The sequence below is a fragment of the Camelus ferus genome, chromosome 9 (genome assembly GCF_009834535.1).
Source record: "Camelus ferus isolate YT-003-E chromosome 9, BCGSAC_Cfer_1.0, whole genome shotgun sequence".
NCBI lineage: Eukaryota > Metazoa > Chordata > Mammalia > Artiodactyla > Camelidae > Camelus > Camelus ferus.
Window position 1 is genome coordinate 76,969,137 of NC_045704.1, and position 20,928 is coordinate 76,990,064.

Here is a 20,928-nt window from a genome sequence, read left to right on the forward strand (position 1 = left end):
ATCCTCTAGTATATAATTGAGGAAATTGAGGCACAGAGGGATTATATAGTTAGTGGGTGGTAGACGTGGGATTTAAACCTAGGCAATCTGACTTCAAAGCCTTGCTCTTAGACTGTCCCTACATTGTATATGAAGAGAAGGCAAAAAGTCACAAGGGTGGATGCTAATAGTATGCCATGAAAACTGACTGACAACCTGCTGTACCTGAGATCTAAAAAAGAAAAAAAAAAAAGCTTTTAATTACAAAATCTCATTTGTTCCTCACAACTCTTGGTCAAGTGCTTATATAAAAAGAGCAGATAGATTATATATTCGATACTCTCCAGTTCTAAAATTTTTACTCTCAATCTTTGACTTTACATTTCCTATGATAGAAGGACAAACTGAGTAAATCCTGTCTGTGGAAAGAGAAGTATTTTCTTTTTCCACTTTTCTAGGACAGTTAACTATATCAGAGAAATTTATTCTCAACACAAATTAGGCCCTGTCAGCAGACTAGTATCTATTTTAAGTTTTAGGCTTTAGTAAACAAACAAATTGTGGTAGCTGTGTTTGTACATTTAATACTAACACTTCTTGCTAAATGAAGTGCACTACTCAGAGCACTATTAGGAGAGATTACTGTTACTTTAGCAGCTGAGGCTGGAAGTATTATAGGGATTATATGATCATAATAAATGCTATGACATTTACGGAAAAATTAAATAAAGTAAAACAGAAAGTAATCTTACAGTAGAACGTTTCCAGAAATGAGCAATTTCACTGATACTTGTTGCAGGATGAAGGTAAAAGTAGTACTTCCATTCATCCCAGTCTATTGTCATTGTTCCATCACTATCAATGCTGAAATTTAAAAAACATTTATAACAAAGTTAGCACCATTATAAAAATTAATTAAATGCTCCTTAAGTATTTATTGTAGAAGCCACTACTTTGGGCTTCATGAATATTACTGTATTTTCATGTCTTTAATAGACTTTATTTTTTAGAATAGCTTTAGGGTTGAGATTAACACACATACATTACTATGAATAAATTAGATAAACAACAAGGACCTACTGTATAGCACAGGAAACTATATTCAGTTTCTTATAATAACACATAATGGAAAAGAATCTGAAATATATATGTATGTATATGTATAAGTGAATCACTTTGATGTACACCTGAAACTAGCATTGTAAATCAACTACACTTCAATAAAAAACAAAATTTTAAAAATAATAAAATCTGTATCACAGCTATTAATTCCATTAAAAAAATTTTCAGAAAGTCTTTTGAGAAGATTTATTGAGATTTATTGTATAATCTTTGAGAAGATAGTATGAAGAATTCTCATATATCCCCACATCCAGTTTCCCCTAATGTGACATCTCACACTATTATGGTACATTTGCTACAATTAGGAAACCAATGTTGATACATTATTATTAACTAAAGTTCACACTTTAATTCCTTTGTTTTCAACTAATCCCTTTTTTTTTGGTTTTAGGATTCCACCTGAGATACCACATTCCATTTAGTCATCATGTCTCCTTAGGCTCCTCTTGGCTATGAAAGTTTCTCAGACTTTCCTTGGTTTTGCTACCTCTAACATTTTAGAGGAGCATTGATCAAATATTTTGTAGACTATCCCTCTAATGGAATTTATTTGTATTGCTTTTTAATTATTTACTTGTGTGTATTTCTCTCATTCCTGTCTATGATCTTTTAAAAGGGAAGACAATTTCTAAGTCACCTTTATATCTCTAGCACTGAGCACTCAATAAATGTTTGTTGAATGAATGAATAAATGAATAAAACTGACTGAAGTTTAACCTTACACCTTTTGACTCTTCTAGTGGTATTTTCCCCCTGGCTCTCTTCTCCCTACTTATTATACCTTTTAAATCAACCTTAAAATAACCTTTTATTTGTGAATTTAGAGAGAAGATTCACTTTTTACTGTGCAAAATTCAGGATTTACTAAATTTTTAAGCATCTTGAATCAAAAAAACCATCAGATGTTGTTTCTTTAAAATCTGAGTAAACGGTAGAATTAAGTGAAATAGTTTTTCAATAGCATTTTTCTAAATGGAAATTTTAAAAAGCAAATTCCATTCTGCCAACAGAAAGATTAACACAATTTTCAGTTCCAGCCAACGCCAAATAAGAACTTATATTCCCACTATAAGCAGTTACGAAACTGGATACAATATATGAAGCAACTCTTTTCAAGCACTGGACTACAAACAGGACATGGTTAAGATACTTGAGAGAAGGAAAACACATGAGCTGAGCACCTCATTCACTCTGGTTCCTCTCTGGGGACACTCTCCAAACTGTAGCATAGAGAAGTAGGAGCTAAGACAGAGAGCCAGTGGATAGAATTAACAGAGACTGGAGCTGAGGGCTGTTAGGGGGGTAGGAATTTACACAGCAATTTTGGAGGGTATTCTAGAAACCATATACGTATCTCTTTGCATCTTTGGCCAAATAGTAAACTGAATGACTCCATCAGTCTCACAAAAATAACTACCAGAGGGCTGTGAGCTTAATGGAAATTCTACAGCTGAGCAATGTCAGAGTCGAAGGAAGGAAGGGTTATTACATACAAGGAGAAATGAAAAAAAAAGCCATTGACTTTTCATCAGAAACAATGCATCATAGCAGACTTCACTAATGGTAACTTTAAAGTGTTGAAAGAAAAAAAAAAAAACCTGTCATCCTAGAATTCTGTATAAAACAAAATATCTGAAAAAAAATGAAAGTAAAAGAAACATTCCCAAATAAAATAATCACAAAAATCATCAGCGGCCAGTAAGCCCCCATCTCAATCTGCTTTCATTTATTACACTGTATTGTGATCACCTGGTATTATCTCCCCTGTTAGTCTGAAACCCTAACACAGGAACTTTGGATTGTTCACAACTGCATCCTTTCCACCTAGAGCTATAACTAATGTTTATAGAAGTTATGTAAATACTTTCTGGATAAACCATTGCTATTGGATATCCATAATTTATTTTAGATTATGATTTAGCAGCATTCCAAACAGGGTAGTAACATGCAATTTTGTGTGTAATGGCTTTTGTATCTTTTGTCACATATATACAATGAAATATTATTTAGCCATAAAAAATAAGAAAATCTTGCCACTTGAAACAACATGTATGGACCTTGAGGACATTATGCTAAGTGAAATAAATCAGACAGAGAAAGACAAATACCATTTGACATCACTTATTTGTAGAATCTTGAAATAAGAAAGAGAGAGAGCTCATAGATAGAGAAAACAGACTGGTGATTGCCAGAGGTGGGGGGTTGGGAGGTGGGTGAAATGGTAAAGGGGGTCAAAGTCACAAAAATTTAAAAGTCGAGAATATAATATACAGCATGGTAACTACAGTTAATAATACTATATGGCATACTTGAAAGTTGCTAAGAGGGTAAATCTTAAATATTCTCATCATAGAAAAAAATTTTATAATTACGTATGGTGATGGATGTTACCTAGACCTATTGTGGTGATCATTATGTTGTACCCCTGAAATTAATATAATGTTATGTGTCAGTTATCCTCCAGTTTAAAAATAGGTAAATTTAAGTGTTAATTGTAAGAAAGTGTTCCTATCGTGAATAATAATAGTAATAATAATAATAATAATAATAATAATAATAATAATAATAATAATAATAATAATAATAATAAATAAAATAAGAAAGTGGGAAAAAACCTTCATAAGTAATGATATGTTTACAGCATGAATTGTGGTTATGGTTTCCTGGGTGTATTATACCTCCAAACACATAAAGTTGTGTACATAAATTAGGTACTTTCTGTATGTCAAAAAAATTAAAATTAAAAAAATTTTAAATCAATTGCTTAAGAGAATTACAACTATTCTTTGAACTAGAAGTAGGCAGAATCTTATCTCGCAGAGTTTATAAGAGAACGTTTTGCGATTCAGTCAATAGCATTCACAATTCAACAAATTTCTTAGATATCTTTCTTATAAGAGTGTCAATAAAACCTGATGTTATCAAACCTAAGAAGAAAGGAAGTGAGAGAGGGAGGAAGGAGAGAAGAAAGGAAGGGTAGAAGAAAGAAACTACATTTATAGCAACCAGTTTCTAACGTGGAATATTAAACAACAATTAAAACTACTAAAAATAAGGCTAAGGGCTGACCTTTGTAGAATCTTTTCTGCCTGAGCTTCAGAAATATGTATACCCAATGATTTCAAAGCATCAATTATTTCTGAAGTTTCTATTACTCCTTTAAAAAGTGAAAAAAAGTCAAGTTAAAATATCTGAAAATATAACAAGGCAAAATATACTTAGAATGCAATAGTCTTAAAAAGCCCATGAGCTTTATAGGCCTATAATCCCATATTCACAACCCAAAGCCTAAAAAGCTCTAAAAACTAAAAGACTTTTTGTAAATTTGGCACCAAAATTCATTTGATGGCAAAACCTGCCTTAAGCTGTTATGAAGTTAATTTTAGTCAATTATTTATCTAATTTATCGTGGTTATTCATTTGTTTCACTGAAGAAAAAGTCATGTATACGATTGCACAGTGGTGCTCCAGACCTCACTTGGAGTATGAAGTAATACATCATATATGCACAATTTTACTTTTCTAAAATTCTAATTCTAAATTTCAAAACATATCTGGCCCCAAAGGTTTCCAATAAGAGATTATTAGACCTATAACAGATATTGATTATACTTACTTGGAAAAAAATTAAAAAGCTAATTCTGAAGATCTGATTCACTGGCATAAAAATAAGGCTACTCAATATTTTATAAGGTTACCTTTAGAGGAAACAACATTCTTAAAATACAGCACAAAACTCTTTTTTAACACAAGCATATCCTATGTTAAATAACTCAAATCAACTAATATATTTAATACAAGCCTACCATGTATTTCAATCTCACATTGCTAGATGTTCTGAAGGAAAAATTAAGTATTCCATATTGTCCTCAAACCTTAAACTACATATCTAATCATGTCACTCCCCAAGTCCAAATATCTTTGATTTTTCCCTTGTGTAAAATAAATCATTGAAGATACCTAGTCTTTTAAAATATGAAAACAACTTTTCAAATAAACAACCTAACCTACTTCCTGAAAGAATTATAAAAAGAACAAACAAAACCTAAAGTCAGCAGAAGGAAAGAAATAATAAAGATCAAGGAGGAAATAAATAAAATAGAGATAAAAAATAGAAAAAAATCAATCAAACTAAGAGCTGGTTTTTTGAAAGAATAAACAAAATTGACAAACCTCTGGCCAGACTCACCAAGAAGAAAAGAGAAAGGACACAAATAAAAAAAATAAGAAGAAGAAAGGTAAATGGAAAAATTACAACCAATACTACAGAAATACAAAAAAAAAAAAAACCACCTGTAAGAAAATACTATGAACAATTATATGGAAATAAATTGGACAACCTGGAAGAAATGGACATACTTCTACAAGCATACAGTTCACCAAGACTGAATCAAGAAGAAATAGACCATATGAACAGACTGATCATTAGATGTGAAATAGAAAATTAAAAACAAACAAACAAACAAACAAAACTCCCCTGCAAACAAAAGTTCAGGACCAGTTGGCTTCTGGGGGAATTCTACCAAGCATACAAAGAAAAACTCATACCAATCCTTCTCAAACTCTTCCAAAAGACTGAAAAGGAGGGAATACTCCCAAACTCATTCTGTAAAACCACCACCACCCTGATACCAAAACCAGACAAAGACACTGCCAAAAAAGAAAATTACAGGCTAATATCATTGATGAACATAGATGCAAAATTCCTCAACAAAATATTAGCAAACAGAATCCAACAGTACATAAAAAAGATTATGCACCATGATCAAGATGGATTCATCCCAGGGACACAAGTATGGTTCAACATATGCAAATCAGTGAATGCGATACACTACATCACCAAAAGAAAGGATAAAAATCACATGATCATCTCAATAGATGCAGAAAAAAGCATTTGACAAAATTCAACACCCATTTATAATAAAAACTTTTACCAAAGTGGATATAGAGGAAACATATCTCAACATAATAAAAGCTATTTATGACAAACCCACAACCAGCATAATACTCAATGGTGAAAAGCCGAAAGCCTTCCCACTAAAATCTGAATCAAGACAAGGATGCCTACTCTCACCACTTCTATTCAACATAGTCTTGGAAGCCCTAGTCACAGTAATCAGGCAAGAAACAGAAATAAAAGGGATCCAAATGGAAGAGAAGAGGTAAAATTGTCGCTATATGTGGATGACATGATATTATATATAGAAAACCCTAAAAGCTCCACATAAAAATTACTAGAGCTGATAAAAGAATTCAGCAAGGTAGCAGGATACAAGGTTAACATACAGAAATCAGTTGCAAGTCTTTACACTAACAATGAAATATCAGAAAAAGAGAATAAAGAAACAATCTCTTTTAAAATCGCATCCAAAACAATAAAATACTTATGAATAACTCTGACCAAGGAGGTGAAAGACTTATACACGGAGAACCACAAAACATTGATTAAGGAAATTAAGGACGACTTAAACAAATGGAAAGATATCCCATGCTCTTGGATTGGAAGAGTCAATATTGTTAAAATGACCATACCCAAGGCAACCTACAGCTTTAGTGCAATCCCTATCAAATTACCCATCACATTTTTCACAGAACTAGGACAAATAATCCTCCAATTTATATGGAATCACAAAAGACCCAGAATTGCCAAAGCAATATTGAAGGAAAAAAATGAAGCTGGAGGAATAACCCCCCCAGACTTCAGACAATGCTATAGAGCTACAGTAATCAAACAGTGTGGTATTAGCACAAAAACAGACATATGGATCAATGGAACAGAATAGAGAGCCCAGAAATAAACCCACAGACCTATGGTTAATTAATCTTTGACAAAGGAGGCAAGAATATACCAGTCTCTTCAGCAAGTGATGTTGGGAAAACTGGACAGCAGCCTGTAAATCAATGAAGTTATAACACTCCCACACAACATTCACAAAAATAAACTCAAAATGGCTTAAAGACTAAAATACAAGAAAAGACATGATAAACCTCCTAGAAGAAAACATAGGCAAAACATTCTCTGACATAAATCTTAGCAATGTTCTCCTAGGGCAGTCTACCCAGGCAATAGAAATGAAAGCAAACAAACAAATGGGCCCTAATTAAACTTATAAGCTTTTGCACAGCAAAGGAAACCATAAGTAAAAGAAAAAGATAACCTATGGAATGGGAGAAAATATTTGCAAATAATACATCTGATAAAGGTTTAATTTCCAGAATATATAAACAGCTCATACAACTTGGTAACAAAAAACAAACAACCCAATTCAAAAATAGGCAGAAGACCTAAACAAGCAATTCTCCAATGCAGACCTACAAATGGCCAATAGGCAAGTGAAAAAATGCTCAATATCGCTAATTATCAGGGAAATGCAAATCAAAACTACAATGAGGTATCACCTCACACTAGTCAGAATGGCCATCATACAAAAGTCCACAAATGACAAATGCTGGAAAGGGTGTGGAGAAAAGGGAACTCTCCTACACTGCTGGTAAGAATGTATTTTGGTGCAACCATATGGAAAACAGTATGGAGATTCCTCAAAAAACTAAAAATAGACTTAATATATGATCCAGCAATTCAATTCCTGGGCATATATCTGGAAGGCACAATTCGAAAAGACACATGCACCCCCATGTTCATAGCAGCACTATATACAATAGCCAGGACATGGAAACAACGTCCAAAATGTCCATCGAAAGAGGACTGAATAAAGAAGCTGTGGTTTATTCATACAATGGAATATGACTCAGCCATAAAAAAGAATAAAATAATTCCATTTGCAGCAACATGGACAGGCTTGGAGATAGTTATTCTAAGTGAAGTAAGCCAGAAAGAGAAAGAAAAATATCCTATGATATTAATCATATGTGTAATCTAAAAAAAGAAAAAAGAAGACACTAATGAACTCATCTACAAAGCAGAAACAGACTTGCAGACATAGTAATATGGTTACCAGGGGGAAAGGGGGTGGGAAGGGATAAATTTGGGAGTTTGAGATTTGCAAATATTAACTATTATATATCTAAAGATTAAAAAATAAATTTCTTTTTATAGCACAGAGAACTATATTTGAAATCTTATAATAATCTTTAGTGAAAAAATATGAAAACAAATATATGTATGTATATGTATGACTGGGATATTATGCTATACACCAGACTGACACATTGTAACTGACTATATTCCAATTAAAAAAAAGAAAAAAACTTTATATTTAAAAAAATCAACTTTAGTGTCACCTAGTTGAAAAATATGTAATGTCAAAAACCTAGTATAAATTCAGTCACACTTTTTAAATTATATTTTATGAACATAGCTACATATGCATACATTTATAAATAGCACACATGTGTATGAGACATATTATTTACTTAGCCTATAGGCAAAGCCCAGTACTCATATATAGAGTCTCAGAACCTTTGCAGTGACTCCAAGGCCTCTTTCCAAGCTCCACTGGGTGGAGTTTACTGGTGTATTCTTCAGCCTAGAAATCAAAATTTTCTTCAACCAAAGGAGCTGAATCATCTGCCTTATCCCATTATATCCCATTATAATCTTCAAACACTATACTCATCAATTAAATAATTAAAAATGTTTTTGAAAGTCTACTATTCAAATCACTATGCTAAATGGGATAGAAGCCAAGATTAATAAAACAACCCCACAAGAAGTTTACTAGCTTATATGCATGCACTAATTATTTTAAAATATATCACTCTGTGCTAAATGTATATTACAGAAGAGTTATAAATAAAGTGCAATGGAAGGATAAACAAACAAGTGAAAAACAAGAGTCACAAATGAAGTACTACAAAAGGATAAACAAGAGACCACCAAAGAAACAAAGGCATTTCAACAAAAGGTACAGTATGAGCAAGGTAAGCTTATTTAACAAAGATAGAGTGAGAACTTACATATAGTATTAGAAAGCAGGATAGTAGGTACTTTGGAAGGTGGTGGTGATTTGAAGGGGATAAAAAAGGGATGCTTCTGAGATGCTAGTAATATTCTTCTTAATCTGGATTCTGTTTTCATGTTGTCTTTTTGCCTTGGGAAAACTCATGAAGATTTTACTTATAATTTATGCACTTTGTTATATATATTATACATCAATGAAATCTTTCCCCCAAAATAGTAAGTTAAGGCCAAATTTGAAACGCCGTATTAACTAGCTCTGACCTTGTCTGACAGTTCTCCAATTCTGCCACTGTTCGAGCTATTTTCTGCTCAGAAAATCCTTTCTTCAGGATAGAAAGCCCAAAATATAAAACTATGCATTTTACTAAACCTATGACAAATAAGGCAAGAATATACAATGGAGAAAAGACAGTCTCTTCAATAAGTGGTGCTGGGAAAACTGGACAGAGACATTTAAAAGAATGAAATTAGAACATTCACTAATACCATATACAAAAAAACTCAGAATGAATTAAAGATCTAAATGTAAGACCAGCTACTATAAAACTCTTAGAGGAAAACATAGGCAGAACAGCCTTTGACATAAATTGCAGCAATATTTTTTGGATCCGTCTTCTACAGTAATGGGAACAAAAGCAAAAATAAACAAATGGTACCTATATAAACTTCAAAGCTTTTACACTGCAAAGGAAACCATGAACAAAACAAAAAGGAAACCCACGGACTGGGAGAAAATATTTCCAAATGATGTGACCGACAAGGGATTAATTTCCAAAATATACAAACAGCTCATACAGCTCAATATCAAAAACAAACAACAAACAACCCAATCAAAAAATGGGCAGAAGACCTAAATAAACATTTCTCCAAAGAAAACATACATATGGCCAACAGGCGCAGGAGAAGACACTCAACATTGCTAATCATTAGAGAAATGCAAATCAAAACCACAATGAGGTATCACCTCACATCAGAATGGCCATCATTAAAAAAAAAAAGTCCACAAATAATAGATGCTGGAGAGGGTGTGGAGAAAAAGTAACCCTCCTACACTGCTGGTGGGAATGTATATTGGTGCAGCCACTATGGAGAACAGTATGGAGATTCCCTAAGAAACTAAAAATAGACTTACCATATGGTCCAGCAATCTCACTTCTAGGTATATAACTGGAAAAGACAAAAAACTCTTAATTCGAAAAGCTACATGCACCCCATTGTTCACAACAGCACTATTTACCATAGCTAAGATATGTACTGGGCCTTGAAAGTTTCCAGCTAGTGAGTTTGACTAGTACATCAGCGCACATGCATTCTCTTGTCTCCATTGATCGGCCCAAGGCCTGGAAAGCCTCCTGGGGCACAGAAAGGGGTGGAAAAAACTGAATCCTAGTATCAATGTTTAACACACATTAAGTGTGCAATGAACTGAGAGAATCCCAAGAGGAACAATGATGTCAGGAAGGACAGGAAGGGAAAAGATGTGATGTAGTGAGTCAGATCCAATAATAGGATTTGGGGGAAATGTTGGCTCCAGGGTCAGTGGTGCACACAAGATACCAGAAATTACCCCATCCCAGCCAGTCTGGAAGCACCTCTACACTTTAGGGGAAAGTGGCAGTATATTCATATGAATTGAAAAAGCGGTACTATGAGGCCCAAAATATTCTGATATCGGACATCTTCTGATGAGGCATAGTAAGAGGGAGGAGTGTATTAGTTTCCTAGGGCTGCTGTAACAAAGTACCACAACCTGGGTAGCTAGAACCACAGGAATTATTGTCTCACAGTTACGGAGGCCAGAAGTCTGAAACGAAGGCATTGACAGGGCCATGGTCCTTCTGGAGATGCTCGGGGAGGATCTGCTCTATACTTCTCTCCTAGCTTCCAGTAGTCTCAGCTATTCCTTGCCTTGTAGACATATCACTCCAAGCCTGACTCCATCATCAAATGGCCACTTCACATCAGCTCCCTCTGTGCACATCTGTCCCTGTGTCCAGATTCCCCCTTTACATGACACCTGTCCTGTTATTTATTGGGCATACCCTAATGACCTCATTTTAACTTGATTACTTCTGTAAAGACCAATTTCCAATTAAGGTCACAGTCTGAGGTACTGGGGCCAGGACTTCAACATATCTTTTGGGGGGAAACACAATTCAATCCATAACAGAGGAGATATTCCCTTTCCCACCCACAAAGAGCATCGTGGCCAAAGAAAACTGGCTGAGCTCTACACAAACTGTGGTCACTGAGGCAGCAGCCAGGAGGTCCCTGACAGCAGGCAGCTCAAGCAGAGCAGCACCTCTGCAGGGCGGCTGGAGCCTGAGCTCGGCAGTCCACATGGGCGGCAGCCCTGGTGTCCACGGTACAGTGTCATACCTGCTATCACAGCTCAGGTGCTCAAGACATAGGAAGCCAGTGGGAATTTGGACAGCAGCTCTAATAGAATGGTACCACTGCAGGACTTTGGGGGCTGAGCTATGATGTTCCAGTTTGACTAGTCAAGATAGAAATTAAGAGATCTGTATTCCTAATCACTGTATTACTTTGGATTGCCCTCTTGCCTCAGAAAGTATTCTCTATTATTACCAAGAGCTAAAAAAAAAAAAAAAAAGGCACTGATTTTCAGGGACAATAGCAGTAGTTTTTACTAACGGCATTCTCATTTCACTGATTATCTGACACAGTGGATTTTCAGCTTACAAATATGATCATGGTGGTAACCAGCAATAAAAGAGTGAAATTCCAGAACAGCAGCAAGAATAGAACTATCAGTCTTAGATCAACAGCAAATGATGACCTGATTTACAGACATGAATAAGCAGTACTTCTTAAGCTTCTGGGTACTATTTTAGTAGGAGGGCCCAGAAAGCCCTCAACTTCCTTCTGGAAAGTGAATGGAAGCCTGTAGCACTGCAATTTGGGTATTAAGGTAAATGCAGCCACTTTTGAGCTCACAGGTCACTAAAGCCTGTGACATTCAGGTTATACTTTGTCTTACCCAAGAACTTATCAGTAGAATCCTTAAAATATCTTTTCTGGTTCACTTAGAATTTTTCAATTAACAAAAATCAGATTTCACAAAACTTAAAAATTAACATATGTTAATTTTTTCTTAAATAGGGTATATGTTTCTTAAATAGGGTATAATTAGTTTCTAATTCCCCATGGTGAATTAGCCACATGTGGATGCAGAAATGGTATTATATTTTTACATTTAGTCTCTCTGATTTAAGGGTCTATAACAACATAGTAGAGTATTCCTTTTCTATGCAAATCAGCGTGAATACTGATCATATGTATAAGAGTAAAATACTGGAAACATCCTAAATGTCTAACAATATGGGAGTCATTAAATAAACCTCCTCACCAACTGAGTATTTCAGTCATTGAAAATTATCTTTGTGAAGACTATTAAAAGAAGTGGAATGCTTACATTCACATTAAAAGAAAAAAGTAGAACACCAAACTATACATACAGCATGACTACTATTTCATTTAAAAAGAGAGAAACCAAGAAAGACATAGAGACAAAAAGTCTAGAAGAAAATATTAAAAATATATTAAAATGCTGAGTCTGATCTCTAGACAGCAGGGTTACAAGTAACTTTTACTTTCCTTTAGGAGCTTTTCTGTGTTATATAACTTTCCTACAACTGAAATATTTTCAAAATCAACAAGAAAACAAGAAATGTAACTTTTTAAACTACCATGATACTTTCAGCTCATTTATTGCAAAACAGTGAAGAGGTCTACTCACCAAGTCAAGAAGTTTTAAATTCAGAGGACAAAAATTATTTTTAAAAGGTTAACAATACAGAAACGTTAATACTAATAAATACAGTTTATATATTATTCTTAGAAATTAAAAAATTACTGCTAGACAAGTGATAGACACAATAGAACCTCTGATATTAGGAGTGGAGTAAGTTAAAGGCCAATAAAAATATACTTATTACTGATAGTGGTTATTCATGTTAAGCTAATTGTGGATAAAACACACACACACCATCATTATTTCTGTCCAGACTATTAAATGCCAGCCTCATTTTTTTCTCATGTTCTTTAAGGTACTGCATAAATTCTTCAAAGTCCAATTTCAAATCATCATTGGTATCTCCAGCTTTAAAAATATCCTACAAGAAAAAAGAAACTCATTACAGAGATGTATTGCAGGTAAAGCTACTATACCATGCTAACATTGGCACGTTTCACTCATACCTATTATGACTTCTATCAGCATCCACTGTCCTAGTTTTTCAGTCACCACTACAGAGCTAAATACATCAGGTGATTTTTAATTTGCACAATACTAAAGTCAATAGCCACCATCTCATTCCAAATAATTATAAATCCTACATGTAAGTATTTACCTGAGGCAAACAATGAATGCCAAATATCTTGAGAGAATAAAGATACTAAGATACATATAGTCTTTGCCATCAGAGAGTTTACCCTCTATTAACTAAATGGGATAAAATATGTGGAATTCTAGAATGATCCACAGATTAATGATTTGAGATCAAGCCTTAGGAAGCAAGAGTGTATGTTCAGATCTCACCGGGGTATTCTGTTTTTCTAAATAAAAAATTAATAATCATAATTTCAAAATGTACATCATATATATTTCCAGAAGACTCCTACCTCAAAGGCACAAACCATTTCTTGTTCATTTTTGTACCATCAATGTCTGGCATAAAGTATGACATTCAAAGGCCCTTAATCAACCTCCATGGAGTTAATAAATACTGTGAACTGGGCAATGGACTAGGTTCTAGAGATTAAAAGACAAGAAGACACAGTCCCTGCCCTGAAGGAAGTGACAGACAAGCAGAGACCATTCACATAACCAAAGAGAATTTGTTAGGTGACATAATAGGAATGTATTCAAGGTACAGTAAAGTTTGGGGGGATTCAGGAGAGCCTTCACAGTGGAAGAGGGCTTGAGCTGAGGCCCGCAGAGAAAAATTGGCATCAGCTGGGCAGACAAATGGGAAAGGGCACTCCAAGAATGTGTGACAGTATTTGATTAGAAAAAACACAACATTAATGATATGGATAATAATAATAGCTAATATTTATTGAGCACTTACTTCTCAGCACTTTATACGTACAAACTCATTTAGTCATAACAATCCTAAATAGCTGCAATTTGCTAAGGACAAAAATGCAAGGGAGAAAAAGGAGGAGATAAGGTAGGCAGGGGAGAGATCATGAGAGGACTTACATGCCACAAAAAGGATTTCAAATTAATTCTGTAGGTAGTGTTTCCCAATGAGTGGAATACATACGGTGCTTACATGGAAATAGTATTAAGTAACACTAAATCACAATGAGAAAATTATTCCTGTTTAATTATCTATAAATCATTCTGATTACATCATGGAGAACATCTCAGTTTGGGGAACATGCCTCCATAGTTACCAACTTTAAAAAAAAAAATCATAGTAGAGTGGCCCCTCTCCCTGCCCATCTAAGGTTTCACCTTCTGCAGTTTCAGTACCCAGTCAACCATGGAAAATAAATGGAAAATTCCAGAAATAAACAATACATAAGTTTTAAATTGTGTGCCGTTCTGAGTAGTATGACGAAATCTCACTCCACCAGGCTCCATCCCACCCAGGACATGAATCATCCCTTTGTCCAGGTATCCCGGCTGCCAGTCACTTACTGGTTGTCTAGGTTATGAGGTTGCCTGTCAAGGTATCACAGTGCTTATGTTCAGGTAACACTTATTTTACTTAGTAATGGCCCCAAAGCACAAGAGCAGCGATGTTGGCAATTTGGATTTGGCAAAGAAGCCATAAAGTGCTTCCTTTAAGTGAAAAAGTGAAAGTTCTTGACTTAGTAAGGAAAAATAAATTGTACACTGAGGTTGCTAAGGTCTACGGGATGAACGAATTTTCTACCAGTGAAATTGTGAAGAAGGAAAAAGAAATTCATGCTAGTTTTGCTATAGCACCTCAAACTGCAAAAGTTACAGCCACAGTACATAGCAAGTGCTTGGTTAAGATGGAAAAGGCATTAAACTGTACAATAAGATATTTTGAGAGAGAAACCATATTCAAATAACTTTTTCTTACAGTATATTGTTATAATTATTCTATTTTATTGTTAGTTATTGTTAATATCTTACTGTGCCTAACTTATAAAGTAAACTTTATCACAGGTATGTTTTTGTAGGAAAAAAATAAAGTATATGTAGGGTTCAGTTCTATCTGCAGTTTCAGGCATCCACTGAGGGTCTTGGAATGTATACCCCAAAGATAACGGTGGACTACTGTACATTGTTTGTTTCCATTTATATGAAACTTCCAAAAAAAGGAAAATTTACACAGACAAAAAGCAAATCAATTGTTGCCTAGGGGTAGAGATGGGAGTTGAAGCTGCAAAGAATGGGCACAAGGGATCTTTGTTTTTGAACTGACAGAAATATGTCAAAAGCATATGGTGGTAATGTTACACAACTGTATAATTTTTTACTAAAAATCACTGACTGTACACTTAACAATAGGTGAATTTCATAGTATGTAAATTATACCTAAAAAAAATATTCAAAAAAATTAATGCATAGATCTTAAATGTTCTCACCACACACACACACACACACACACACACACAAAGGTAATTACATGAGGTAATGATGTGTTAACTAACCTTACTGTAGTAATCATTTTACAACGTATACATGTACAAACCATCACGTTGTACACCTTTAACTTGCACAATGTTATATGTCAATTATACCTCAATAAAGCTGGAAAAATTAATGCAGTAAAAGCATTTAATTATGCACAGTATTTTTTCTTTATTCATCATTTTCCCTTTATCCCATGTTTTCCTCTTTCTTAGATTTATTTTTCATTTTATTAGAACTCCATTCTCAAGAAGTCTCTCCAACCTTTGAGGGTAACAAACTTGATATATCCCAAATTGGGTTTACTTTAAATGATAGTTTGGCTAGATTTCAGCTTTTAGTTTCCAAATAATTTTCCCCACACTCGGGGATCTCATCCAATATCCAAGCTCTGCATGTATAACGCCAACGATGTTCATCTCTAACCCTGACGTCTCCTCTGAGGTTTAGACTCAAATACAAAACTATTACTTGATATAGCCACTTGGATTTTTTAAAGGAATATCAAATGTCCAAACCAAGAAAGATTTATTAATCACTTGCCCCACCTCACTCCTCTGCAATTCTGCCTAATTTTAGCAAATGGCACCACTATCCGTCCAGTTGTTCAAACCAAAAATCCTGGAGTCATTCTTGAATTTTTCCTTTACCTCACACTCCATATCCAATTAACCAACCAATCCTGTCAGCATTACTTGCAGAATACATCACTATGGTAAATTCTCTGGTACACTGCCCACATCCCTCCAAGGAATGAGAGTAGCTGAGAGTATTGGTGACTGAAAACTCTCAGTTGAGCCCCTCCCTTCATATTGTCCAGGGCTGAAAAGACTCACCGTGCCTAAAGTCACTCCCTGGAGCAGCCCACATTCACTAAATGGGGGAGGGGGTGAAGGAAGCAGGGACAGGCAATAAAGGCCTGGCCCTCTTGCCTCAAGACAAGACAACTCTGAAAGGCTATCCCAGATTCAGAGTTCCTCTTGAATTGTCTAAAGCTTCTGCTGCAACTCCATCACAGTTCAATTTCTCCCTCTGTCCAATCCTGCTTCCTCTAGCTCTCACAGGTATTATCCCTAATAGCACTCCCCAATAAACTTCCTGAGTATGAATCTGAGTATTAGAGGCAGTTCTCATGGAATACAACCTTTAACAGCTGGTACCAGAAATGGTCCTAGGAAGCAGACCCCACATGATACACCATCACTGGGGCTAGATGGTGACCTGGGATGGAAAGACAATGTGCTAGCTGATGCAGTATCTCAGCTTTTGAGGAATTCAGGAGAAATACTAATCATAAGAACTATGGAATTGGATGGATGTTGCTGGAAGCATCAATGCACTGAACAAAAGGCTGAGAATGACACAGCACCAAAAATATGGTAGGTAGGTAGGTAGGTAGGTAGATAGATAGATAGATATGTGATGGAATATTATTCAGCCCTTAAAAGGATTTTGGCACATGCTACAACGTGGATGGACTCAGAAGACATTATGCTAAGTGAAATAAGCCAACCACAAAATGACAAATACTGTATGAGTCCACTCATATGAAGTACATACAGTAGAAAAGTCATAGAGTCAAAAAATAGAATGATAATTGCCAGAGGCTGGAGGGAGGGAGCAATGGGGAGTTATTGCTTAATGGATATAGATATTCCATTTTAAAGATGAAAAGAGTTACTGAGATAGATGGTGGTGATGGTTGCACATTATGAATGTATTTAATACCACTGAACTGTACCTTTAAAAATGGTTAAGATGGTACATTTTATGTTACATGAATTTTATCACAATTTTCCCACCCTCTGTCATAAAGCGACCTGATCCATCTCCATATTCACAGAGCATCATGCTGGTCCACTATATTGATGGCATCATGTTAACTGGACTAGATGAACAAGAAGTAGCAATATGTTAGAGGCCTTGGTAAGATACATGCCCTCCAGAGGATGGGAAATAATAGTCAATGAAGATTCAGGGGTCTACCACATCAATTAAGTATTTCCAGAACCAGTGGTCTAGGGCATGTCAGGATATGCCCCATCATCACTACCACCAAAATAAAGGGCAAATGCTTGCATCTCACACCTCTCTAAGAAGGAAATACAGCATCTGAGGCCTCTTTGAGTTCTGGGGGTATATTTCAAAACTGAGAAAGCTGCTCTGATCCATTTCTGAGAAACAAGAAAGGCTGACAGATTTTAATGGGGTTCATAGTGAGAAAGAGTTCTTCAACAGGTCCTAGTCATAGAGCAAGCAGCCCTGCCTCTTGGGCTACCTGACCCAGCAGACTCTATGGTATTAAAAGTGTCAGAGGCAGGAAAAGATATTGCGTGGAGTTTATAACAAGCTCTAAAAGGAGACCCTACAGCAGAAAACTGTAATAGTTCCTGGCATGCTATGGGGCCCTGGGAGAACAGAGTGCTTATAGCCAGGATGGATTATCATGAGTTGAGTTCTATCAGAACCACCAGGTGAGAAGTCTTGGTAAGCCAAGTAGCAATCCATATGATGGAACAGTACATTGAGATCAAGCACAAGTAGAATCAAAGAGCATAAGCAAGTTACACAAAGACTGGTCCAGATCTCCATGCCCCACCCCTGTTATACCATCACCTCTCCTTAAACTCATTCCTATAACTACAGGAAGGTTCATTATGATGGGCCGACAGAGGAGGAAAAAAGATGAGCTTGGTTGGATGGGTTTCTGATTATGTGAGTGAAAATTGAAAACAGCCTGATATACACTATAGCACCACTCAAGAATAGTCCAGAAAGACAGCAATGGGGAAATCTGCCCAGTGAGAAGAATTTCAAGTAGGGTCTAATCATTCACTTCACAAAAAGAAGTAGCCAGAGATAACAATATATAGAAACTCACGAACAGTGGTGAGTACCTTGGTTGGGTATCAGTGGCCTAGAAGGGAAAAAATTGGAAAATCAGAGACAAAGAGGTCTGGGGAATTTGCATGAGGATAGATCTATGGGAGTGAAGATAAAGTAAAAATATTCTCACATTGTATGCTTGTGGGAGCCCATGATCGGGTTAACAAATTGTAACAGAACCCAGCCACTTATCTCCTTAAAGAAGAGCAAACGTGCTTAGTAACCTACTTGCTTGCATGGTTGAGGTTTTAGCAACAACCCAGGCCCTCGGCTATAAATGCTGGGCACGCCTGCTGTTAGATAGTCTTCTATCCCCAAAACAGCCTTGGGCTGGAATGGTAAACAAGTTATAAAAAGCTGCAGACTCAGAGGTGAGAAGGCTGGTTAGCCAATGACGGGTAAGATCCCCTGAGAGGGGCAACTTAAGACAGGCACAGCCACCTGAGTCCAAGAAAAATGTTGTTAAGCAGCTGATTCTCATACGTTCCGCCCTGATAAGCTGAAAGGCTCAACACGAATATGATTTACCAATAAGGTTCTCCTGACCTTGAGCCAAACACCAACAATAAACAAAGCCTTGTACTCATTGTGATCCCACCCTGTACTCCCTAAATACCTGCATTCCTCCTTTGACTGTACACAATAAATACGGGAGCATTTGAGAGGCTCGTGGAGTTGGCTCCCGACTCCCTCTCTCTCTCTTGACTTTTTTCCACAAAGTCTCAAGTAATTCATTCTGTCTCGGTGGGACTTCTGCTGGCCAGAACCCACAACTGGTGACAAACCCACATACGGTTACTACCATAGAAGAGGTTAAAAAAAAAAAAAACTAAGTAGACAGAATGACCCAACCAGTTGAGGTCAGCCAGACTGTCTCATCAACTGACATAATGAACACCAGTGCTGACACAGTGGGCTCTTGAATGGAGCAGCCATGGTGGTGGAGATATAGGCTATCCACGGTGAGTATGGGTCCTACTCACCAAGTGCCTAATACAGCTAATGCTGCTGCCAAGTGTCTGAACTACTAGAATGAGAAAATAATACTGAGCCACTGACACCACACCATCCTTTCAAGAAACCTTCCAGCCACTGAGCAACACATTGATTACTCTGAAGCTATTCCACCCTGAAAGGTGCAGTGTTTCATCTTGACTGGAATTGACACATATTCTAGGCATGTGTTTGCCTAACATGCCTGCACAGCCTCAACCAGCAGGACAATCAAAAGTTAAAGAGTGTTTGATCTTTCAGTATGTGCTTATGTATCACACTGCACTGGACCAAAGGTCCTATTATACTGCAAAGGGGCCATATAATGACACTAGGACCCACAAGTCGTAGTACATAAAGCACTACACAGAAGCTGCTGGCCTGACATAGCCACAGAACAAAATAAGTGGTTCTCTTCCAAGTGACAGTTTAAAGATGATACCCTTTGTGAGTGGAATACCATTCTCAAAAGCATAGTATATATCCTAAATGAATATTCATTCTAGGGTTCTATATCCCTACCATTCCTCCCTGATTCCTACCTCTCCCTCAAGTTTATTCTCTGATATTCCTTCTCAGGTAAGAAGGAGCCTAAGATGCTTGACAGGCTGAGATGCAGTGTCCTGGAAGTCTGGCCTAAGAAGGAAGTAGAAACAAAGACTATCCTAAGAGATGGGGCCCAGGAACAAAATAAAAATAAAACTATGTAGATGGTTTGATTAAGCTATCAATCTGAAGGAACTAGGCAGAGTAGGAGGACACAGGACTGCGATAATAAGATAAAAATTAAATCAGAGCAATACATTTTGGAGCACAGAACTCTCAAGGAATTTCCTGGGCCATGGGAAGGATTTGGACCTCCAACACACACACACACACACACACACACACACACACACACACACACACACACACACAATGGTAGCTGAAACTAGTGCGGTAGTATCTGAACACTGTTTTGCATTGATAGAAGGGAAACAATAATTGTTTTCTCTTGATATCCTGAAACTTCCTTCTAAACAGGTTTTAAATAATCAAGTCAAGACCGTACAGAGAAGGAAGACATCTCTAATTTACGCAAGGTACTAAAACAATCAGCTGAAGTGTAAACCCATGGACTATGGTCTAACTCCCCCTATGCTTTGGTGGGGATGTCAGAAAGAGAGGGCAGCTCTGGGGACCCGCCTGTGATTGCCGTTTGGAGAAGATCCTGAAGCGTGAACCCTGGGCCGTGAACGTCCCGAAAAAAGGGAAGGTCTTGGGCTCCTGCATTCAAAAAAGCTAACGCGGCCCCTGGAATTCTGTGCAGGTTCAGTAAATGTTGAGCGAGTCACCATAAACCCACTCAGCATCTCCCGAAAAGCCCAGGAGAAGGCTTTGGTCATAGTGG

General features: G+C 36.3%; 1 protein-coding gene across 2 annotated transcripts in view; it reads right to left on the reverse strand.

Moving 5' to 3' along the window:
- LOC102506985 (calcium-binding mitochondrial carrier protein SCaMC-1) overlaps positions 1-20,928 on the reverse strand; it is a 50,488-nt gene that overhangs the window by 28,023 nt on the left and 1,537 nt on the right. For both annotated transcript variants that reach the window (XM_032487230.1, XM_006179963.3), the window contains exons 2-4: positions 13,032-13,158; positions 4,171-4,258; positions 732-843 (exon numbers count right to left, since the gene is read on the reverse strand). In XM_032487230.1, coding sequence (XP_032343121.1) covers positions 732-843; positions 4,171-4,258; positions 13,032-13,158 — 327 coding nt within the window. The remainder of the gene's footprint in view (positions 1-731; positions 844-4,170; positions 4,259-13,031; positions 13,159-20,928) is intronic.